Here is an 18,769-nt window from a genome sequence, read left to right on the forward strand (position 1 = left end):
ATCATAATATGATATTGTATCATAGCACGTGAAACTAGAAAATTTAATGTCAAATACATCCTATACACACAATTGCATTGAGATTCTACAAATAATTAAATATCATAAGATTATGATACTACTAGATGATACTAACCACTATAGAGGTAGTATCATAGACTTGTATCATATGGATGATATCACTATATGATACTTTGCACTATGGCCAGCCTAATTAGATTGATTTTTCATATCAGGAATTACTATATATTCGTAATTGTCATTCAACGCTTCCCAGATATGCGCAATACCGTATTAAGTATATTACCATCATGTGTCCATTAATGCACCGTTTAATTTCTCTAAAAATGGTGTAGTGTTTTATCATTTTCCGAAGTTTCTTCCATTTGACTTGGTCACGTTATTTGCGAGTTAGTAGCATAAAATCACCACTTTTCAATCTAAATTTGAACTTTCATATCACTTTAGTTTGGTAACAAAAAACTACCACAGCATACTCCATAATTACCTCGCATTTTAAGTTTAGTCAAAATTAAAATTTGTAAAATTTAATAAAAAATGAACATTCATAATATCAGATGCATATAATTTGATAAAAATATAGTTTATGATGATTCTAATCTAATATATTTTATATTATAAGTGTTAATATTTTTTCTAAACATTTAATCAAAGTTTACAAAATTTTATTTTAACTAAATCTAAAACACGGGATAATTATAAACTGAAGGAGTACGCAAACAAGCTCAGATAGCAATTCGTCGCACTAATTCATTTAGCTGATCAAATGTCAGTTGATCTTTACATATTGACGGCTCATGATTAATTACCTATTGTTAACTCCATCCGGCTAGGCAGCTTGTTTGTCGAGACATCGGTAGGCTGAGTTCGCAGGCTACTTATAGACTCAGACTACTCATCATAGTGTAAGTATTTTCAGCAGTAACTTCGTGTCCAATTTAGTAAATTTGGTTATGTAGCAGTGAGTTAATAAGGAGAGAGGAGGATGGAGTAACATAACTAGTCACTAGATATTTTCCCCTTACCTAGGGTCATCCCCTGACAATGTACTAGCTGAATGTAGATTGTAGAGTAGAGAATTACCTTACCAATTTTGTAACGGTAATGCGTTTCCTTTCTTATCGATACCTAGTGCTACGAGATACAGTAGGATGTTAAAGTTCAGACTAGCTCTACATTTTTTTTTGTGAGAATGAGAAAGACTGAACTCTCCGTTTCGTCAGAAAAACTAGAAGAAAATTGCGAAGGCCCAAACGGCGCGCAATTGGAGGCCCACGTTCTGTACAATGACTACGGGCCGGGCTAATCTCGCTTCAACGTGACGCCATCATCAAGGCCGAGGCTTATCCTGCTTCTAAGCCCATCACCATAATTAACCCCTGCACTGCAGCAGTCTCGTCTCTCCGTCCTTGACTCTTCTCCTCCTCGCTCTTGACCAAGGGCGACCCCGTCTCCCTCTCCGCCTCCGCTCCGCCGAGGGCTCCGGAGAATCTACCAGCCAAGTAGGGCCCCCCTCCACCACCGCCCTGCTCGCCGGCGCCGCCCGCAGTCGCATCCGCCCTCCAGGAGATCCGGCGGTTTATCGGTAACGACCCTGCTTCCGTTCCACTTTCCCCCTAATCCTCGGCTAAGCCGGGCGTGATCCCGTCCGGTCACTGCATGCATGCGTGCTTAGATTGGCTGGAATTTTCTCTCCCGTTTTACGTGTGCTTCCTGGGCTACTTGTTAGCGGTTTCCGTGCTTGCCGAGTTCGTTGGATTAGCGCGATTTGGAGACGGTTTCACTTGCGAAATTTGTAGCTTTCGTACTAGAATTATGGGAGATCTTCGGGGGAGGAGTCGGTTAGATCGTTAGTATCCATCAGCCCATCACCTTGGCCAAGCCTTGGAACTGTTCCGCGGCACGTGCCGGAGTGATCCGTGGTTGAAATTAGCACTGTTTGTGCTGAAATTATGGGTGCCCTGCTCTTCGAGTGACTCCTCAGTAGTCATCTGTCCATCACCCTGGCCAAGCGTTGGCACTGTTCCAGGGCATGCATCCCAGCGAGAATCCGTAATTTTAAGCTAGATTCAGTTTTACGTCCGGCGATATTTTCTCGTAGGTATGGTTGTTTCTCTGCGATTTTTCAGGCATGGGCAGCTTGCTGAGCCTAACTCTGTGCAATTGTACATTGCACAACAGTTCTTTTATCTCCAGGTTGCTAAACTGTGTGACAGGCTCGACACTTGTAGATATAAGAGCTAAGAAACTGGATGTACGTGGCGTATTCAATTTCGTGTGCTATTTCTATCCATGCAAATATACTTCAGAGATTTATTGTGCACACTCTTCAGTGCAAATTCAGTAAGCTTGCGAAATAGACAAACTTAACTGTGCGACGTGCTTAGTTGGGATTGGCTCCGGAGAAGCCCGGGCTTCGACAAATGAGTATTGGCGTAGATTCATCCCCTTCGTACCTCCTAAGCATTAAATTATACCAAGGTACTGGAAACCACATTTTTGGTTGCATGCTTTTATGAGTCTGGGTTTTGGAAGGTATTCAGTGATGCCCAGCTGTGTCCGAATGTCATGACGACACGGCGCACACCAGGTCTCCTTTGCCCACGCCATACATGGGAATGATCTGAAGCTGCCCAATTGCTATTTTCCTTGAAAGATATCCTATTAAAGGTAGTTGTTATCTGCCTTTAGCTTACTTGAGGGACACAATAAGCCATTTTTTAGTGATGGTGAAAAGTGTTGATGAGAAGGCAGCGTAAATCATTTGGCGTCCTGGTCGTGCGTGACAAACTTGATGATGTAGTAGGTCTAATTAAACAAACTTTGTTCTTTCCGTCATCAAAGTTTGTATACATAAGCTGTGCCATCAGGAAATAAAGAAAGTTTTCTTTTACACGTCACTTCACTTTGACTTTATTTAAGCTTATAACGTTTGTCATCTGGATCTGGGTGTGATATTGACTTAATTCACAGCTTCTTCTGGTTAATGCAAATGTATGGCACTGCCTTACTAATTTAGGAGGAATATGTAGCTACCAGAACCACCCTTTTGGTAGACACTCCCAAGTCCTAACTGAAGGTGTGGGTTTATGTAGCTTTTGCGTGTCACCCGGGGGACCTGCTTGCACAGAAAATCCTCAGACGTTTGGTGTATGCTATACATGGATGGTCTGAGGCTCTGAACTGTATGTGTGGTTCTTGCGGATTCATGTAACTTGCTTTGTTGAAGTAATTCATAAATTGGACTCTTCTGCATTTGTCCATACTGTTTGTTGTTTGTTGGCATGTGCGTACACCCACTTTCAAATTTATTGATACTGGACTTGGATAGAGTATGAAAAGAAAATTTGCCTTAAGACCACACATAATGTGACAAGATTGATGGAAAGTTGTGATTACGATTTACATTGTCATATTGATTTTATTCCACTTCTGCCTGTGTTGGTGATGGTGCTTTGCATTTTAATTTCACTTATTCTGTGTGCGGCGCTAATCGTTTTCTCTTTGGAATACTGTGATGGACCTATCAAGATGAAATCTTGAGTTCATATCTGTTCTGAAAATATTTTAAAACAGAGCTTCAGTCATATAAGGAGGAGTCCAGATTCATCTACAATATATTTGGCAAAATTCCAGTAGTTTATCCGTTTTCTGATTAATTGAGATGAAAAACCAGTTGATTAATACCTGCAACTGTTTTCTCCAGAGCTTGAAAGATAATTGATTTTTGGGCGAATAAGATCTCACATGGAGCCATCCTCGCAACCTGAGCCTGTGATTGGTGTTGCTACTGCTGGGTCACAATCATATCCTCCTGCTGGTGCCTATCCACCTCCAACCATGGTAGCTGGAGCTCCGGGTGCCATTCCTCCCGGCTCACAGTCAACAATGCCATTCCCCACTAATCCAGCTCAACTCAGTGCTCAGCACCAACTGGTTTATCAACAAGCCCAGCAATTCCACCAACAACTGCAGCAACAGCAGCAGCAGCAACTCCGTGAGTTCTGGGCTAGCCAAATGGAGGAGATCGAGCAGGCAGCTGACTTCAAGAACCACACCTTACCACTAGCTAGGATAAAAAAGATAATGAAGGCTGACGAGGATGTCCGAATGATCTCTGCAGAAGCTCCTGTTGTCTTTGCAAAGGCGTGTGAGGTATTTATCTTAGAGTTAACACTCAGGTCATGGATGCACACTGAGGAGAACAAGCGCAGGACCTTGCAGAAAAATGACATTGCAGCTGCTATTACCAGGACTGACATCTATGACTTCTTGGTGGACATCATTCCTAGGGATGACATGAAGGAGGAGGGCCTTGGGCTTCCGAGGGTGGGCTTGCCACCTGCTGTAGGGGCACCAGCTGATACCTATCCTCCTTATTACTACATGCCAGCGCAACAGGTGCCCGGAGTAGGAATGATGTATGGTGGACAGCAGGGTCACCCAGCGACGTATGCGTGGCAGCAGCCTCAAGGGCAACAGGTCGAGACCCCTGAAGAGCCGCAGCAGTCTCAGTAGATGTTACAATGAAGTCATGACATGATCGTGAACTAAAGGCCTCTAAATTCAGGCTTCTGTTAATTTATGCCCATCATTGTTGGCTGGAACAGTTACTTCTGATTAGGTCTTAGGGTTATTGATGGTAGTTTCGATGCTGGTATGACAGCGGTAGGAAAATGATTGTGATTTGTTAGCTGATTTGCAACTGATTTAGTGAAAAGTACTTTCTTTCCCCCCAAGCCTGTAATCCAATATTCCGAATGCGTTCCTATGGAGAGCCCTGTAAGAAAAAGAAAAAGATTGGTGGAGGTTAATGTCATACCTCTGCTGGTTTGCCTCATTTGCCAATCATCATGCTGCCTGCTTGCAAGAATCCTGCCTTCCTGATCTGGTAGTCACCAGAGCGTGAAGACTACTCCAGCACGGTAAACAGATTGGTTCCTTTCTTCATAGTGGATCCTATGCCTGTGTGTAAAAGATAGAACTGCCTGTCTACCCCCCGTTTGAGGAATACTTGGGGGCATAAAAGTATTGTGCTTTACATAGCGACTGTTGAAACGTGTGTTGGAGCATGTACATTTCCATTTCGCAGCTTATTTCATTTGAGTCTTGAAATGCATGTGTGCAGTACGCTCATACAAGATTATCCTTCGGTGCATTCAGATTTTTGTTCATAAGCATACTGCAAATACCAACTTCATAGCTACTCATAGCTCTGAAGAAAGAGCAGCTACTTAATAAGCTACAACCTGAGGAAACTGTGATATGTGTAAGACAGAACAATGGACGGCAAATCATGTCTGCTCGTAGCTTGACTTGTACACCTAACAGAGACATGCAAGCTGATGTTCTTAGCTTGTCTCTTGAATTGTTGGAACTACTATTTAGACTTCATTTATGACAACTATTAAATTTGCACCCAAAGTTAAGCAACATGTTTACAGAAAGTGCTAGTCGAAACTTCTTCTCATCACATGATCTCTCATCTGAAAAAAAAACTTCATATTTCCTGACAACTTGCAGTTGGCACATCGATGCCCTGTCATTGCTGTAAAGTGGTGTTGGCTGCTGGAATATTTTTTACTAAACCTCCTCACCACAAACCTTTTCCATTTCTGCTGCCATTTGATTCCACCTAAGCTTAATCAGTGGCAGAAAAGAAGGGGCAATTATTGTGAACTGTTTTGCACTTGTACTCCACCACATGATGCAACGAGAGGCTGTTTCTTTTCTCTATCAGTACATCATAAATGGAAACCATATCCTTCTCTATATAGACAGCCCTCGAGGATAGGTATGCAATGTGCAAATGGAAAATTTACTTTTGGCTCTCGTGTGTGAATGTGGGTGAGAATGCTCATTTACTAACATTTACTTTTGGACGTGTGCAACGATCTAAAAATTAACTAGCATGCTTACACAGTTCTGAAACGAAGTTTTTTTGTGCTTGCAGTGTTTGCTGTTTGTGCACAGGCTCAGAAACGGCACTGTTAACATTTCAATTCCAACATGATTGTTTAAAAGAAAGCATTTCTAACATGAAACTTGAACGATTTTTTTTTTTGCATGAACATGAATACAGTGAGCTTATGCATATGCATTAATTTTGGGGCATACAACCTTCAATGGTAACTATATCTAGCCTGAAGAAGTAAAGATATTTGGGGAAACTTTATTTTCTCCAATACTTACTCCATGTCATCCCCCACTAACATTCATTAATACTCTACATGCAAGCCACATCATCTATTTTTTAAACCATCCAATTATCCACATCATCAACTTTTAGCCGCCAACTACATAACCATTTCAAGTCAGTTTTTTTAAGTTAGCCTCTTAAATATTTTACGCATCCTGCATGTTCCTACAAATAATATCCTATTCCAATCAACTTATACCCTTTTGTTTTTTACAAAATAGAGATATAGGAGAAATTCCCGCTGCAACGCGCGGGGTATCCTTCTAGTTACTAAATATATTGCTGACATCGCTAGATGGGTGTAGATTTGAAGCCACTTATAGAGTAGACCACACCCCTCAAACGAATTTGCATTAAAAGGAGATATTTGATCGACTCATGCATCATCATGGCAAAAACAAAAAAATTATGTACGTCCTTGCCAATGAGGGTTAGCAATTTTATCCTTCGTCAAGACAAAAACCACTCCTCTCATCAAATACCGAAGGGTTTAAATTTTAGGGGACCATTTAGCCTCCCCAAATCATATCATTAATCAGCATGACACTATGAATTAATGCAAGTTAAAGTGCAATTGCAGAGATCTAGACAACCTAAACTCTTTTGCACCTTAAGTGAACCAACTCTAGTCGACCCAACAAAGCATTCCACATAGCTAACAATTGACCAACTAGAACCCTCCGAAAGGTTACGTTTGGAGGAGAAGCTAACCCCATAGATTCTAGCATATTAAACTATGGAACAAATGTTGATCTTATAGAGGCAAATTCCCTGACCAAGGGTCCTCCCATAACCTCGAATGAAATCCATCCTTATTGGAGAAGTTCCAAACTAGAAAAAAATTAGTTAATTTTTGTCAGACCAATTTAGAAGTGAGAGTCTATAGGTTTCACCTGGATATGTGAAATCGCTTTGGAACCTTCACACTAACCACATGGTTGATCTTTTCATGTATCATCCTAAGTACGAGGTGTGAATAGCCTTTTTACCGAGGAGTGTAATATTTTTTACTTCAAGATCCTAAACTCGTAAACAACATTGGTCTTATGGGAGGAAAGCAACGTTCCCTTTAGCCGAACAATCGATACTTCTTCCTTTTTACTATACTTTGTTAGAAACAAATATCGATTTGAAATAATCTAACCTTTGTAACGCATCCTTTGGTGATTGAAAGAACGACATCCATATAGAAAACGTAATGCAGAGAACAAAGTTGATAAGGACAAGCGGTCCACCAGAAGGTAGATACTACGTGTTCCAACCGACGAGCCTCTAATCTTTATTCAACCTTTTCCCATTTTGAGTAACGGAACTTACAATAATTGATCAGAATTTTGAGATACTATATAGGGAGTTGACCCTGATGACACCCAAAAATCTGAGTGTATTGCGCCTCAGAATCTATGACATTGCCAAAGTAAGAAAACCCATGACTTGATCCAAATGAAAATGAAAACGAAAATGGCACGTCTTGTCAAAATGCACTGCAATAATTAACATTGAATTGCCAATTCATATGCACTATATAAGAGTAACTAAAATCAAAACCTCGTGAAACTTGACAACTCTCCATGCATGGATCGATATCGCCTAAAAAACATCACGGATCCATATGAAATGAACCGTATCGAAGCAGGCACAATGAAAACCAAAGCATACTGCGAGTGCATCCCTGCTTGACCCATGACTTCATCCACATGAAAATATTTTTTTAAATGATATGTTTGGTCGATCATACGCTACAGTATGTAACATTTGTTAGAGATAAAACGTGTCCCATGTATATACGTGTTGTATACGACCGGCCAGAGATCGGTTTGTGATCCGGCTTGTGCCCCAAGTTGTTCATGTGATATATAAAGAGAGGAGATCCCCACGTTGGGAGATCACGGCAAAACACAATCTTTGACTTGGTATCAGAGCGCGTTCCCGATCTCGGGTCTCTCTCTCGCGGCGATGACATCTACCTCGCTGCAGGTATCCCACACCGCCGGCGCCACCTCCTCCTCTCTCTCCGCTTCCGCACCTGCCGGCGTGATCACCTCTGTGCCCACATCCGTTCCCACCTCGTACACCAACACGATAACAGTGCGCCTTGATCGCACGAATTTCTTGCTATGGAGGACGCAGGTCATCCCCAACATTGCCGGCCAAGGTTGGCTCGGCTTCCTCGACGGTAGCTGTGCAGCACCGCCGACGACGATCACCACCGGCGCCGGGGCGGACGCCGTCACGCAGCCCAACCCTGCGTATGCTCACTGGTGGTATACAGATCAACGCATCCTCGCCATCCTCCTCGGGTCAATGGCTGAGGAGATCCTCGGACAGATGGTCGGGCGGAATACGTCCGCTGCCGTCTGGAGCTGCCTCGTCGCCATGTTCTCCGCCCAAAATCGGGCAGGTGTCCGTCAGATCCGGCGTCAGCTGACGACGCTGAAGAAGCACGACATGTCCGCCACCGACTATTTCAACAAGATGAAAGGCTTCGCCGACGCTCTGGCTATGGTTGGCAGCCCCGTCTCCGACGACGAGTTGATCAACTACATGGTGGTCGGTCTTGGTTCACAGTTCGAAGGCCTTTAGCAATCACTCGCCGTCCTCAACAACACCGGCCAGTCCATCTCCGTCTCCGAGTTCTACTCGATGTTGCTCTCGTGCGAGTCCATCCACGAGCAGAATCTTCAGGCCGGTGATTTCTCTTCGTCAGCAAACTCCGCCGCTCGGCGCGGTGATCAGGGGCGCCGTGGTGGTCGTCCGTTCGACAACACCCCTAGCAACGGCCGTTTCAACGGCAACGGCGGCCGCTCCAACGGTGGCCCGCAGCAACAGCAGCAACCTGCTGGAGGTGGTGGTGGTGGCGGCCACCACTACAACGGTGGCTACGGAGGTGGCTACCAGGACAACCGTGGCAACCGCACTGGCGGTGGTGCTAATGGCTACAATGCGCAGGGCAACCGAGGACGTGGCCGTGGCAATGGCAGCCGCCGCTACCTTCCCCAGTGTCAGATATGCGACATATGGGGGCACGACGCCCAACGCTGCCTCTACATCCACCTTCCACGAGGGTAGTTCGTGGATCATGGACTCCGGCGCCACCGACCACTACACCAACGACATCGAACGCCTCCACGCACACGAGCGCTACCACGGCAAGGATCAGGTTCAGGTCGCCAATGGCACAGGTTTGTCTATTACGCATGTTGGTCATTCTCGTTTAACTAGTTCTTCGCGCTCCCTTGCCTTGAACAATATTCTACATGTCCCTGATATTAGCAAAAATTTGCTTTCCGTTTATCGCCTCGTGTGTGACAATGACATTTTCATTGAGTTTCATAAATACTTCTTTCTTGTTAAGGACAAAGCAACGCGGAGAATCCTTCTGCGAGGTAGAAGTCGTGGTGGTCTCTACCCTCTTCCGTTTGATCGAGCTTCCGTTCATGGTCGTCATGCTTCTTCCGGTGCCAGGATCACGCCCTCCCAGTGGCACCAGCGTCTAGGACATCCGTCAAATAAAGTAGTTCAAAATATTGTTAGGTCCAATGATTTGCCTTGTTCTTCGCGTTTCGAATCTTTTGTTTGTGACGCGTGTCAACGCGCCAAGAGTCATCAATTACCTTATAGTAATTCTTCGAGTGTTACTTCTTCACCTCTTGAGCTTGTGCACACTGATGTTTGGGGGCCTGCTTTACCCTCTTCTGGGGGTTTTAAGTATTGGAGTACGTGAGTTTTATCGATGATTACAGTCGCTATTGCTGGATTTATCTCATCAAGCACAAGTCTGATGTTGAGGGCATCTTCTACACTTTTCAGAATCATGTTGAGCGTCTTCTTAACACCAAAATACGCGCTGTTCAATCCGATTGGGGAGGGGAGTATCATCGCCTTCATGCTTATTTTCAGCGCACTGGCATTTCTCACCGTGTTTCCTGTCCACACACATCTCAACAGAACGGGATTGCTGAGCGCAAACACCGTCATCTCGTAGAGACAGGCCTTTCTTTACTAGCTCACTCATCTCTTCCTCTTTGTTATTGGGACGAAGCTTTTCTCACGGCGTGTTACCTCATAAATCGTATGCCCTCCCCTGTCCTTGAGAACACTTCTCCTGTCTCACGCCTTCTCCAGGTTACCCCTGACTACTCTTTCCTACGCACTTTCGGTTGTGCCTGTTGGCCTAGCTTGCGAAAGTACAATTCTCGCAAGCTTGAATTTCGCTCCAAGATGTGTGTCTTCTTGGGATACAGTCCTATGCATAAAGGCTATAAGTGTCTCGATCGCAGCACCGGTAGAATATATGTCTCGCGAGATGTAATTTTCGACGAAAAAGTTTTTCCCTATGCTACACCGGGTGCTACTATTGACATCTCACAATTGTTACCTGTCGCGTTTCCTTCGCATGAACCAGTTATTCAGAATACTAACACGCGTATTTATGACACTTCCTTGTTGCCAGTTGACCCTCCTGGTGTTTCCTCTGCTGTTCCTATGCATGTACCGATCGACGTGCATGGCATGCATGCCTCGTCGCCCGCGTCAGCTACGTCGCCCGCGCCCGCTACCCCGTCTGCGGCCGGTGATGGTCAGCCCAGCTCGCCGAGAGTTGGGCCTCTTCTTCTTCTTGGGCCGGTCCACCCCGAGGAGCCTTCCTCTCCTCCGTCCCCTCCATGCTCAGGGGCGACGGATCCCGGGCCGTCCTCGAGCTCGTCCACTGGGTCGCCTTCATTGCCCAGTACGTCTTCCTCGCCAGACACGCCGATGCCCTCTGATCCGGCGCCAGATCAGCACACCATGGTCACTCGACATCGTGCTGGTATTCATCGGCCTAAGGAGTACACGGACGGCACGGTCCGTTATGATCCACATCGACGTGGCGCTTTTCTGGCTACTCCTGCATCACATCGTACTGCGTTAACTGAACCGGCTTGGCGATCTGCTATGGAAGCAGAGTTCGATGCACTCATCACTAATCGGACCTGGATTTTGGTTCCTCGACCTCCTGGCACGAACATTGTCGGTAGTAAGTGGATTTTTAAGACGAAGTTTCTGTCCTGATGGCTCCGTGGATAAGCACAAGGCTAGATTGGTGGCACGTGGTTTTACACAGCAAGAAGGTATAGACTATCATGATACTTTCAGTTCGGTGGTTAAACCGGTTACAGTTCGGCTGGTCCTCTCCTTGGCTGTGTCCCGTGGATGTCAGTAATGCTTTTCTTCATGGATTTCTTGCCGAAGATGTGTATATGCAGCAGCCCCCTGGTTTTGAGGATTCTCGTTTTCCCAACCATGTCTGCAAGCTTCAGCGAGCGCTGTATGGGCTCAAGCAGTCTCCTCGTGCATGGTATGCTCGCCTCAGTGATCGCCTCCTTCAGCTGGGTTTTCTGTCCAGTAAAGCCGACACCTCCTTGTTCTTTTATGATCACCATGGGTTTCAGATCTATATGCTTGTGTACGTCGATGATATTGTCATTGCTGGGTCTTCTCAGGCTGCTATGGACCGAGTGGTGGCCACTCTCTCTGGCACCTTCCCTATCAAGGATCTCGGCCGCCTTGATTATTTCCTCGGAATTGAGGTATCATACAAACCTCGAGGGATGGTTCTTACTCAGCGCAAATATGCTCTTGATTTGCTTCATCGTGCCAACATGGAGCATTGTCGTGCGGTCACTACTCCATTGTCATCTACAGACAAGCTATCCCGTCATACTGGTGATCCTCTTGGTCCGGCTGATGTCTTTAGCTACCGAAGTTTGGTTGGCGGTCTTCAGTATCTCACGCTCACTCGGCCGGATTTGTCATTTGCTGTGAACAAGGTCTGCCAGTTCTTGTCTCAGCCCACGACTGTTCATTATGAGGCAGTCAAGAGGATTCTTCGTTATGTGAAGGGCACCATATCTACTGGTCTGCATCTTCAGCATATGACCTCCACGGCATTGGACATCTACACTGATGCTGACTGGGCTGGCTGCCCAGATGATCGTCGCTCTACAGGAGGTTTTGCTATTTTTCTCGGAGGTAATTTGGTCTCCTGGAGTTCTCGCAAACAGCCTACGGTTTCTCGGTCCAGTACTGAAGCCGAGTATAAGGCTTTAGCGAATGGTACTACTGAAGCTATTTGGATTCAGTCTGTCCTCACCGAGCTTGGTGTTCGTCAGTCTCGCCCTCCTGTTCTATGGTGCGATAACCTTGGGGCTACCTATCTCTCAGCTAATCCGGTGTTTCATGCTCGTACAAAGCACATCGAGATAGATTTTCATTTTGTTCGCGAGAAGGTTGCCATGGGAGCTCTTCATGTTCGGTTTATTGCCTCTGCTGATCAGATTGCCGATGTGTTCACTAAACCGGCTACTCAACTCGCACTTCGTAAATTTCGGTCCAATCTCAACCTTGTACACGACGGTTTAGATTGAGGGGGAGTGTTAGAGATAAAACGTGTCCCATGTATATACGTGTTGTATACGACCGGCCAGAGATCGGTTTGTGATCCGGCTTATGTCCCAAGTTGTTCATGTGATATATAAAGAGAGGAGATCCCCATGTTGGGAGATCACGGCAAAACACAATCTTTGACTACATTCAGTAGTAATTCATATGGGCTATGTGAGTAATTAAAATGCAAAGCCTCACGAAACTTCACACTACATCATGCAAGGATACACATGCCTATATCCTCACAAAAGGTAAAAACAACAACCATGTAACTATATGAAATGAACCATATCCAAGCAGGCACAATGCATGGTATGATGGAGATGGACCCAAAAATGACCCAGAGGAAATCTCTGCCACATTTTATTCCCCCATTCCCAAACGGGAGCACATCCCAGCTAGCACCCCATGTGCAACAAGGTGGCAATCCCCATCAAGGCAAGCAATGCAGCCACTGTGGTCAATACGGTGTTGCTAGCTATCTAGGGTTTGTTTCTTGGGTGCAGTGGCAAGTGTCACTGTCTCTGGCCGAGGCCACCTCAGGAATCCTGCCAGCTGGGGCCATCACGGTCAGAGGGCGGTTACACGTCCACACACACCGAGCTCATCAGGACGTTGCTTTCCGTGGTGCCTTTGAGGGCCATGCAGATCGTTCGTTGCCTAGCCAGCTACATGAAGCAAACATAGTTGTGCAGCGTCTGAATTTTGTGTGTTTGTGTGTGTGGCCTGCAGCGTATGAAAGTCTCTCGTGCATCTCGCAGGTTGTATCATTGCATGCACTGGTCATGCTCATGTGGACTGTGGTCATAATTTGACTCCCAATTAACTAGTGACCGGGTTGAGTGTAACCTTCATTATTGCAGAACATTCAGATCTTGAAATTTAGACTAATACACATGAAAATGTTTGCAGAGATTTGATCACCAGGCTAGGGTATGCTCCAGAAAGAGAGCAAAAATATAAGAGCAACTCTAGCAGTGATGCTTTTATTTCGGCGGGTTTACAGTTTTTAGGGCTCAAACATAGCCCGTATAATAATCTGGCCCTTAAACAAAATAAAATACACCGTATTCCCTGCCATCAAGCCGCTAAAAATAAAGGGCGCAACCAGCCAAACCCCCTACCCTCTCTTTGTCTCCCCATCATCGTTGCCATCTGTACCACCACCTCTAGCCGTTGTTTCTGTGCGTCTCCGACAAAATCCGACAAAATCCAAAAGCACCGCTCGCAGATGTGGCCGGTGGACTTATCCTCGTCATATAAGATGTGGGCATCCCCGCCGAGCGCGTGCTTTCCCTCGCCGAGCCTTGCATGCTCACCGAGGAGGCCGCACATGCGGTGCGGTTGAACACCGCACAACAAGTTCGCAGGCGCCACCGATACACGAACCACGGCATGGAGCCGCCTCCCTCCCTCGTGGTTGCGGTGAGCTCCAGCGCCGTCGCGAGGCATGCTCCCCCATCGCCGTCACCGAGAGGCTCGAAGAGGCGTACAAGGAGGATCTCCTGCCCGAGGACTACCTCGACGCTACTCCGATGACGGGGAGCGGTGGCTTTGGCGGATGAAGTGTCGATGTGTGCAGTAGAACTATGTTAATTTTATGATCTATGTATGTTCATTGCGCAGTTCACTTAATTTTGCCGCCAGTGCATTTAAAAAAATTACGGTTTTGATTATGGTTTCTGTTCTACCGCATGATTTTCAAACCTCAAAACAACCTCTCAATGGCCATGCTACACGTTTTAAGGGACGGAATTTTATAGTATCTGTTAGAGCGCACGTAAACTGAGCATTATTTGTGTGTACTCCCTCCGTCCACAAATAAGTGTACATGCGGGTATTCCAAGATAAATTATGAAGTGGAGTAAAAATGCATTGAAAATATGCATCTCTCCTCTTTAATTATTTCACCTGCAATGAGCTAAGACTGCTCATAGTGGGGGTAACATAGGTGGTAACATCACACATCTCAAAGGATTTTGGTGACATGACATACCAATAAATGAAGAAAGAGAGTGAGGTGGTAACTAGCTATGTTACCATAACATCACACATTTCAAAGCAATATGAGTCTACAACATAATTAATGACACATTGCATGACACCATATCTAAGTTACTACCCACTATGGAGGTAGTAACTTAGACTAGTAAGAGCAAGTATAATAAGTCCTAATCAGCTGGCTATAAGGGTTAAAATAATATATTTATGCTTAGTTGGAGGAGAGAGAGGAGGAGAGAGAAGAGGAGTGGGCTCTCATGCAAGAGTCAGCTCTAGCACGCACTCCTAGGCACTTTGTGAGAGTGAAATATGGGTCATCCATTGATAAAGTAGTACATGATTATAGCTCACTATTATACATGTTGGCTCTATATTAGCTACAAATGACATGACACATGGCTTATGGTGGCTATACTATTAACCTTGCTCTAACATGACATATGTTACTAATCTAAGTAACTCTCCACTATGAGCAGCCTAAGTGCATGTAGAAAACAAAGAGAACATGTGCTCAATATTATTGGGTTTGATTTCCGTGCGATGAGAGAGAAACAATTAAAGTGCATTGGAAAGATAGGAGTACACTCTTTTGTGAACAAAGTTTAGAGCTAGATGTCCATTTATTGGAGGACGGAGAGAGTAATCCTATGAAGGAAATAATTAGTCAAAACGTGTGTCAGAACATCGCAAGTGGACAACCACGGCAGCAAACACACAAAACAAATGCAAGCAAAAGATAGTTATTCACTGCCAGTTAGCTAATTATTACTGCTGACCATTTACCTTTTCGATTACTTGGACTGTTGACCTGTTGTACAGGCATGATGACGTGAGGAGAGTGTAGACCTAGCTAGCCAGCCAGCAAGTGGTAGTAGTACTGCACCTTACTCTCCTTCTATATATGTCTCTCCTTCTGCACCTCTGCCTTAGCCTTTGAAGCAAGAACTGCACAAGGTAATGCGCATATCACCACTGCTACTAGCTACTCCCCCTCCTGTCTCTCCATCCTTATGATCAGTACGAAAAAGAATGCTTATTTCTTCTTTGCAGAATCAGTTGAAATTTTCTACTTCTGAGTGTGTTCTTTTATAATTAGCTTGGACTAGCTTGTTTCTTTGGTTTTTGGCAAATTAAGAGGGCCGCATCTGGCTAGTTCTAATTTCTGAGTGGAAATTTCGATATACTTGTAATTGTATAGTTCTAATATGGTTCGAGCGATTTCTTTCTGTGGCAAGTACTAGAATGAATGCGCCCTAGCTAGATCCAGTTAATATGATGCACGGGAGCTCCCATGAATATGGTTAACCCTTCTTCCTTTTTATCCGATCTTGTTCCTGCAGCTAGAAGGAGAGAAATCAAGGGGCGCAGGAGACGCAGAAAGGGAATAACTTGGCGTCTTTCCTGTTTGGATCGATCGTGATGGGTCGCGGGAAGATCGAGATCAAGCGGATCGAGAACGCGACGAACAGGCAGGTGACCTTCTCCAAGCGCCGGGGAGGGCTGCTGAAGAAGGCCAACGAGCTGGCCGTGCTCTGCGACGCCCGCGTCGGCGTCGTCGTCTTCTCCAGCACCGGCAGGATGTTCGAGTACTCCAGCCCTGCATGCACGTATGTTCTTCCATGATCTGCCACGTTCTTCTTTCTTTCTTTTGACTTTGGGAGTACCACCGGATCTACTAGCAGATGGTTTACGCTGTTAATTTGGTGTGCGCGAACTAAAATTGGAGTATGTTTTTCTACTTTGTATTGTTTTTTTGTTGCTTTTATTTTAGGATCTTCTTTGTGAAGAGAGCTATTGTCTTTTTCTTTAGCATGTCGTCTCAAGGCCTTGGATTAATTTGTTGGATTAATCTGTGTCTCTGTGTGGATCAAGGGTTATGTGTTAATCTGTTAAAATACCACGGATTGAAATGTGTTAAACTTTCAGAAAACCACGCATTCGAAGTCCAAACTGTATGTTTATTTCGAAGTTATATTCAAGCTCATTATTCAGATCAATTGAGGCTGAATTGTTGATAAACAACATGCATGCACATGTGCCTGTCATGTGCCATCTGCTTATATTCAGCATAAAACCCAGAACCAAAACAGTAATTTGGACATGAAGTCATATATATAATCATAAAGCTCATATCTTACTGTGAATCTAAAGACGTATTATGTGACTAGAGCACCTTTTGGTAGAAGCTCGATCTTGTTAGTTGTTACTAATAAATTCGTTCAGCTAGTTGCATAGCTATAATCTCTAACATATGGGGTCTTTATAACAAAATTTATCTTACATTTAACATGATACATGTATGCATGGCATGCATCAAGAAAATCCACAAATCGAGATTGGTTTTCCAAGTAATCTATCTGATGTTTGTCAACAATCAGACCCTGTTTTCCATGAATTAGTCAAATACCACACAACTAAGCTAAAGTTGTCATCACCAAAACACTAGTTAAGTGCATGTAAAAAAAAACTAGTTAAGTGGATTGTTTAACTAACATACTTGTTATACTACCTGTTCTTTTAGCTTGAGGGATCTCATTGAGCAGTACCAGAACACCAGCAACAGTCAATTTGAGGAGATTAACCACGATCAGGTAAACAAAATAAATATATACTCATTAGAATTGTTGATTACTTTTTCAGTACTATTTAGTTGCTCTACTAACTGATTTCACCGGTGAATTTATTATCATTATGCATTTTCATGGATGCAGCAAATATTTGTGGAGATGACACGGATGAGGAACGAGATGGAGAAGCTGGAAAGTGGCATCCGGAGGTACACCGGTGACGATCTCGCCTCCCTCTCCCTCGCCGACATCAATGACATAGAGCAGCAGCTTGAGTTCTCCGTCAGCAAAGTTCGCACAAGAAAGGTAAATAGTATGATAATTCATGCCATGATATGATATTTATCCAGTCAAATATTTAGTATAGCTACTGCCCTTCCAGGCTTGCATCACACGTACTAATTATTACGAACTAGTTCCATCATTGATGTGCTAATTACCCGGTTAATGCATGTGTTCTTGGCTTCTTGCAGCATCAGCTCCTAAACCAGCAGCTTGACAACTTGCGTCGCAAGGTAACAGATTATTTCATTTCCATCTCTGCTATTCTTTTGTTTTTTGAAACGGATTCCATCTGCTATTCTGGTGTATGCATGAAATGGTTAATCTCTTTGTACTGGTTGAACAATAAACAGGAGCATATCTTGGAAGATCAGAACAGTTTCCTGTGCCGCATGGTAATGAATCAATCCAAAAAAAATTGTTGAAAGCAAACTATGCATGCATGTGTGAATTACAATGATTAGATAGCGGTGCTTCATCTTATTGGGTTCTTGTTCTATAGATCAGCGAGAACCAGCATGGCGTGGGCGGTGAGCCGAAGATGGTGGGGATGCCGCCGGTGCTGTCGATGCTGACGCCGGCCTTCCCACCGACGCCCTACTACGGTGGTGAGGAGTCTTCGAGCACGGCGCTGCAGCTGACATCCCCGCAGCTGCAGCTCCAAGCTGCCGAAGCCGCCGGTTTCCGGCTGCAGCCGACGCAGCCCAACCTGCAGGACCCGGCCTGCAGCAGTCTCCACGCCGGCCACGGCCTCCACCTCTGGTAACTGATTACGAATGAATCGACCAAGTACACATGCATGGACTCAATCATGGCCAAGTGTTTGATCGTGTGAAACGTGTACACATATATATTGTTTGCAGAAATTTGATGATCATGATGCGTGCGCTGATCGGCTGATGGACTGCTGCTGGATGGTGTGGAATAAGACGATCACATTGGATGGAAGATTGGTTGTTAGTTGAAGCATGGAAGAGGAGGAAATAGTTAATTTGGGAACTATATATGTGTAAGATTCGAGCTGTGTGTCGTGTGTGTGGGAGTTGGTTCATCTGTGGCGTATTTAGCTCAATGCATGGACGATGCATCCATGTGATAATAAAATTCATTTATCGAGGAGCATTTACATTTAAGAAGGGCTTCTCCGCTCCTCCGGTCTCCTCCTTTGTCGCCGTTGCAATCCCTTTCGCCGTCGCCATAGACATACCTTTCGCCTCTTCAATTCACATCGAGCTCCTGCAAGCAAGGGGATGAATAAATCGGTCGCCCCGCC

The 18,769-nt window shown here is 44.8% G+C and overlaps 2 protein-coding genes across 2 annotated transcripts; both read left to right on the top strand.

Annotated features, from left to right (window-relative positions):
* Positions 1 to 1,465: 1,465 nt before the first annotated feature.
* On the top strand, positions 1,466 to 5,071 carry LOC124691791 (nuclear transcription factor Y subunit C-4-like). Its single transcript, XM_047225061.1, has 2 exons — positions 1,466 to 1,606; positions 3,728 to 5,071. Exon 2 carries the CDS (start codon positions 3,769 to 3,771, stop codon positions 4,537 to 4,539), a length of 771 nt encoding a protein of 256 aa, XP_047081017.1. The 5' UTR covers positions 1,466 to 1,606; positions 3,728 to 3,768; the 3' UTR covers positions 4,540 to 5,071.
* A 10,995-nt stretch (positions 5,072 to 16,066) lies between these two features.
* On the top strand, positions 16,067 to 18,262 carry LOC124686532 (MADS-box transcription factor 29-like). The gene is made up of 6 exons (XM_047220465.1): positions 16,067 to 16,254; positions 17,169 to 17,238; positions 17,359 to 17,520; positions 17,688 to 17,729; positions 17,850 to 17,891; positions 17,999 to 18,262. Exons 1-6 carry the CDS (start codon positions 16,067 to 16,069, stop codon positions 18,260 to 18,262), a joined length of 768 nt encoding a protein of 255 aa, XP_047076421.1.
* The last annotated feature ends 507 nt before the right edge of the window (positions 18,263 to 18,769 follow it).

Source organism: Lolium rigidum, chromosome 2 (assembly GCF_022539505.1).
Source record: "Lolium rigidum isolate FL_2022 chromosome 2, APGP_CSIRO_Lrig_0.1, whole genome shotgun sequence".
NCBI lineage: Eukaryota > Viridiplantae > Streptophyta > Magnoliopsida > Poales > Poaceae > Lolium > Lolium rigidum.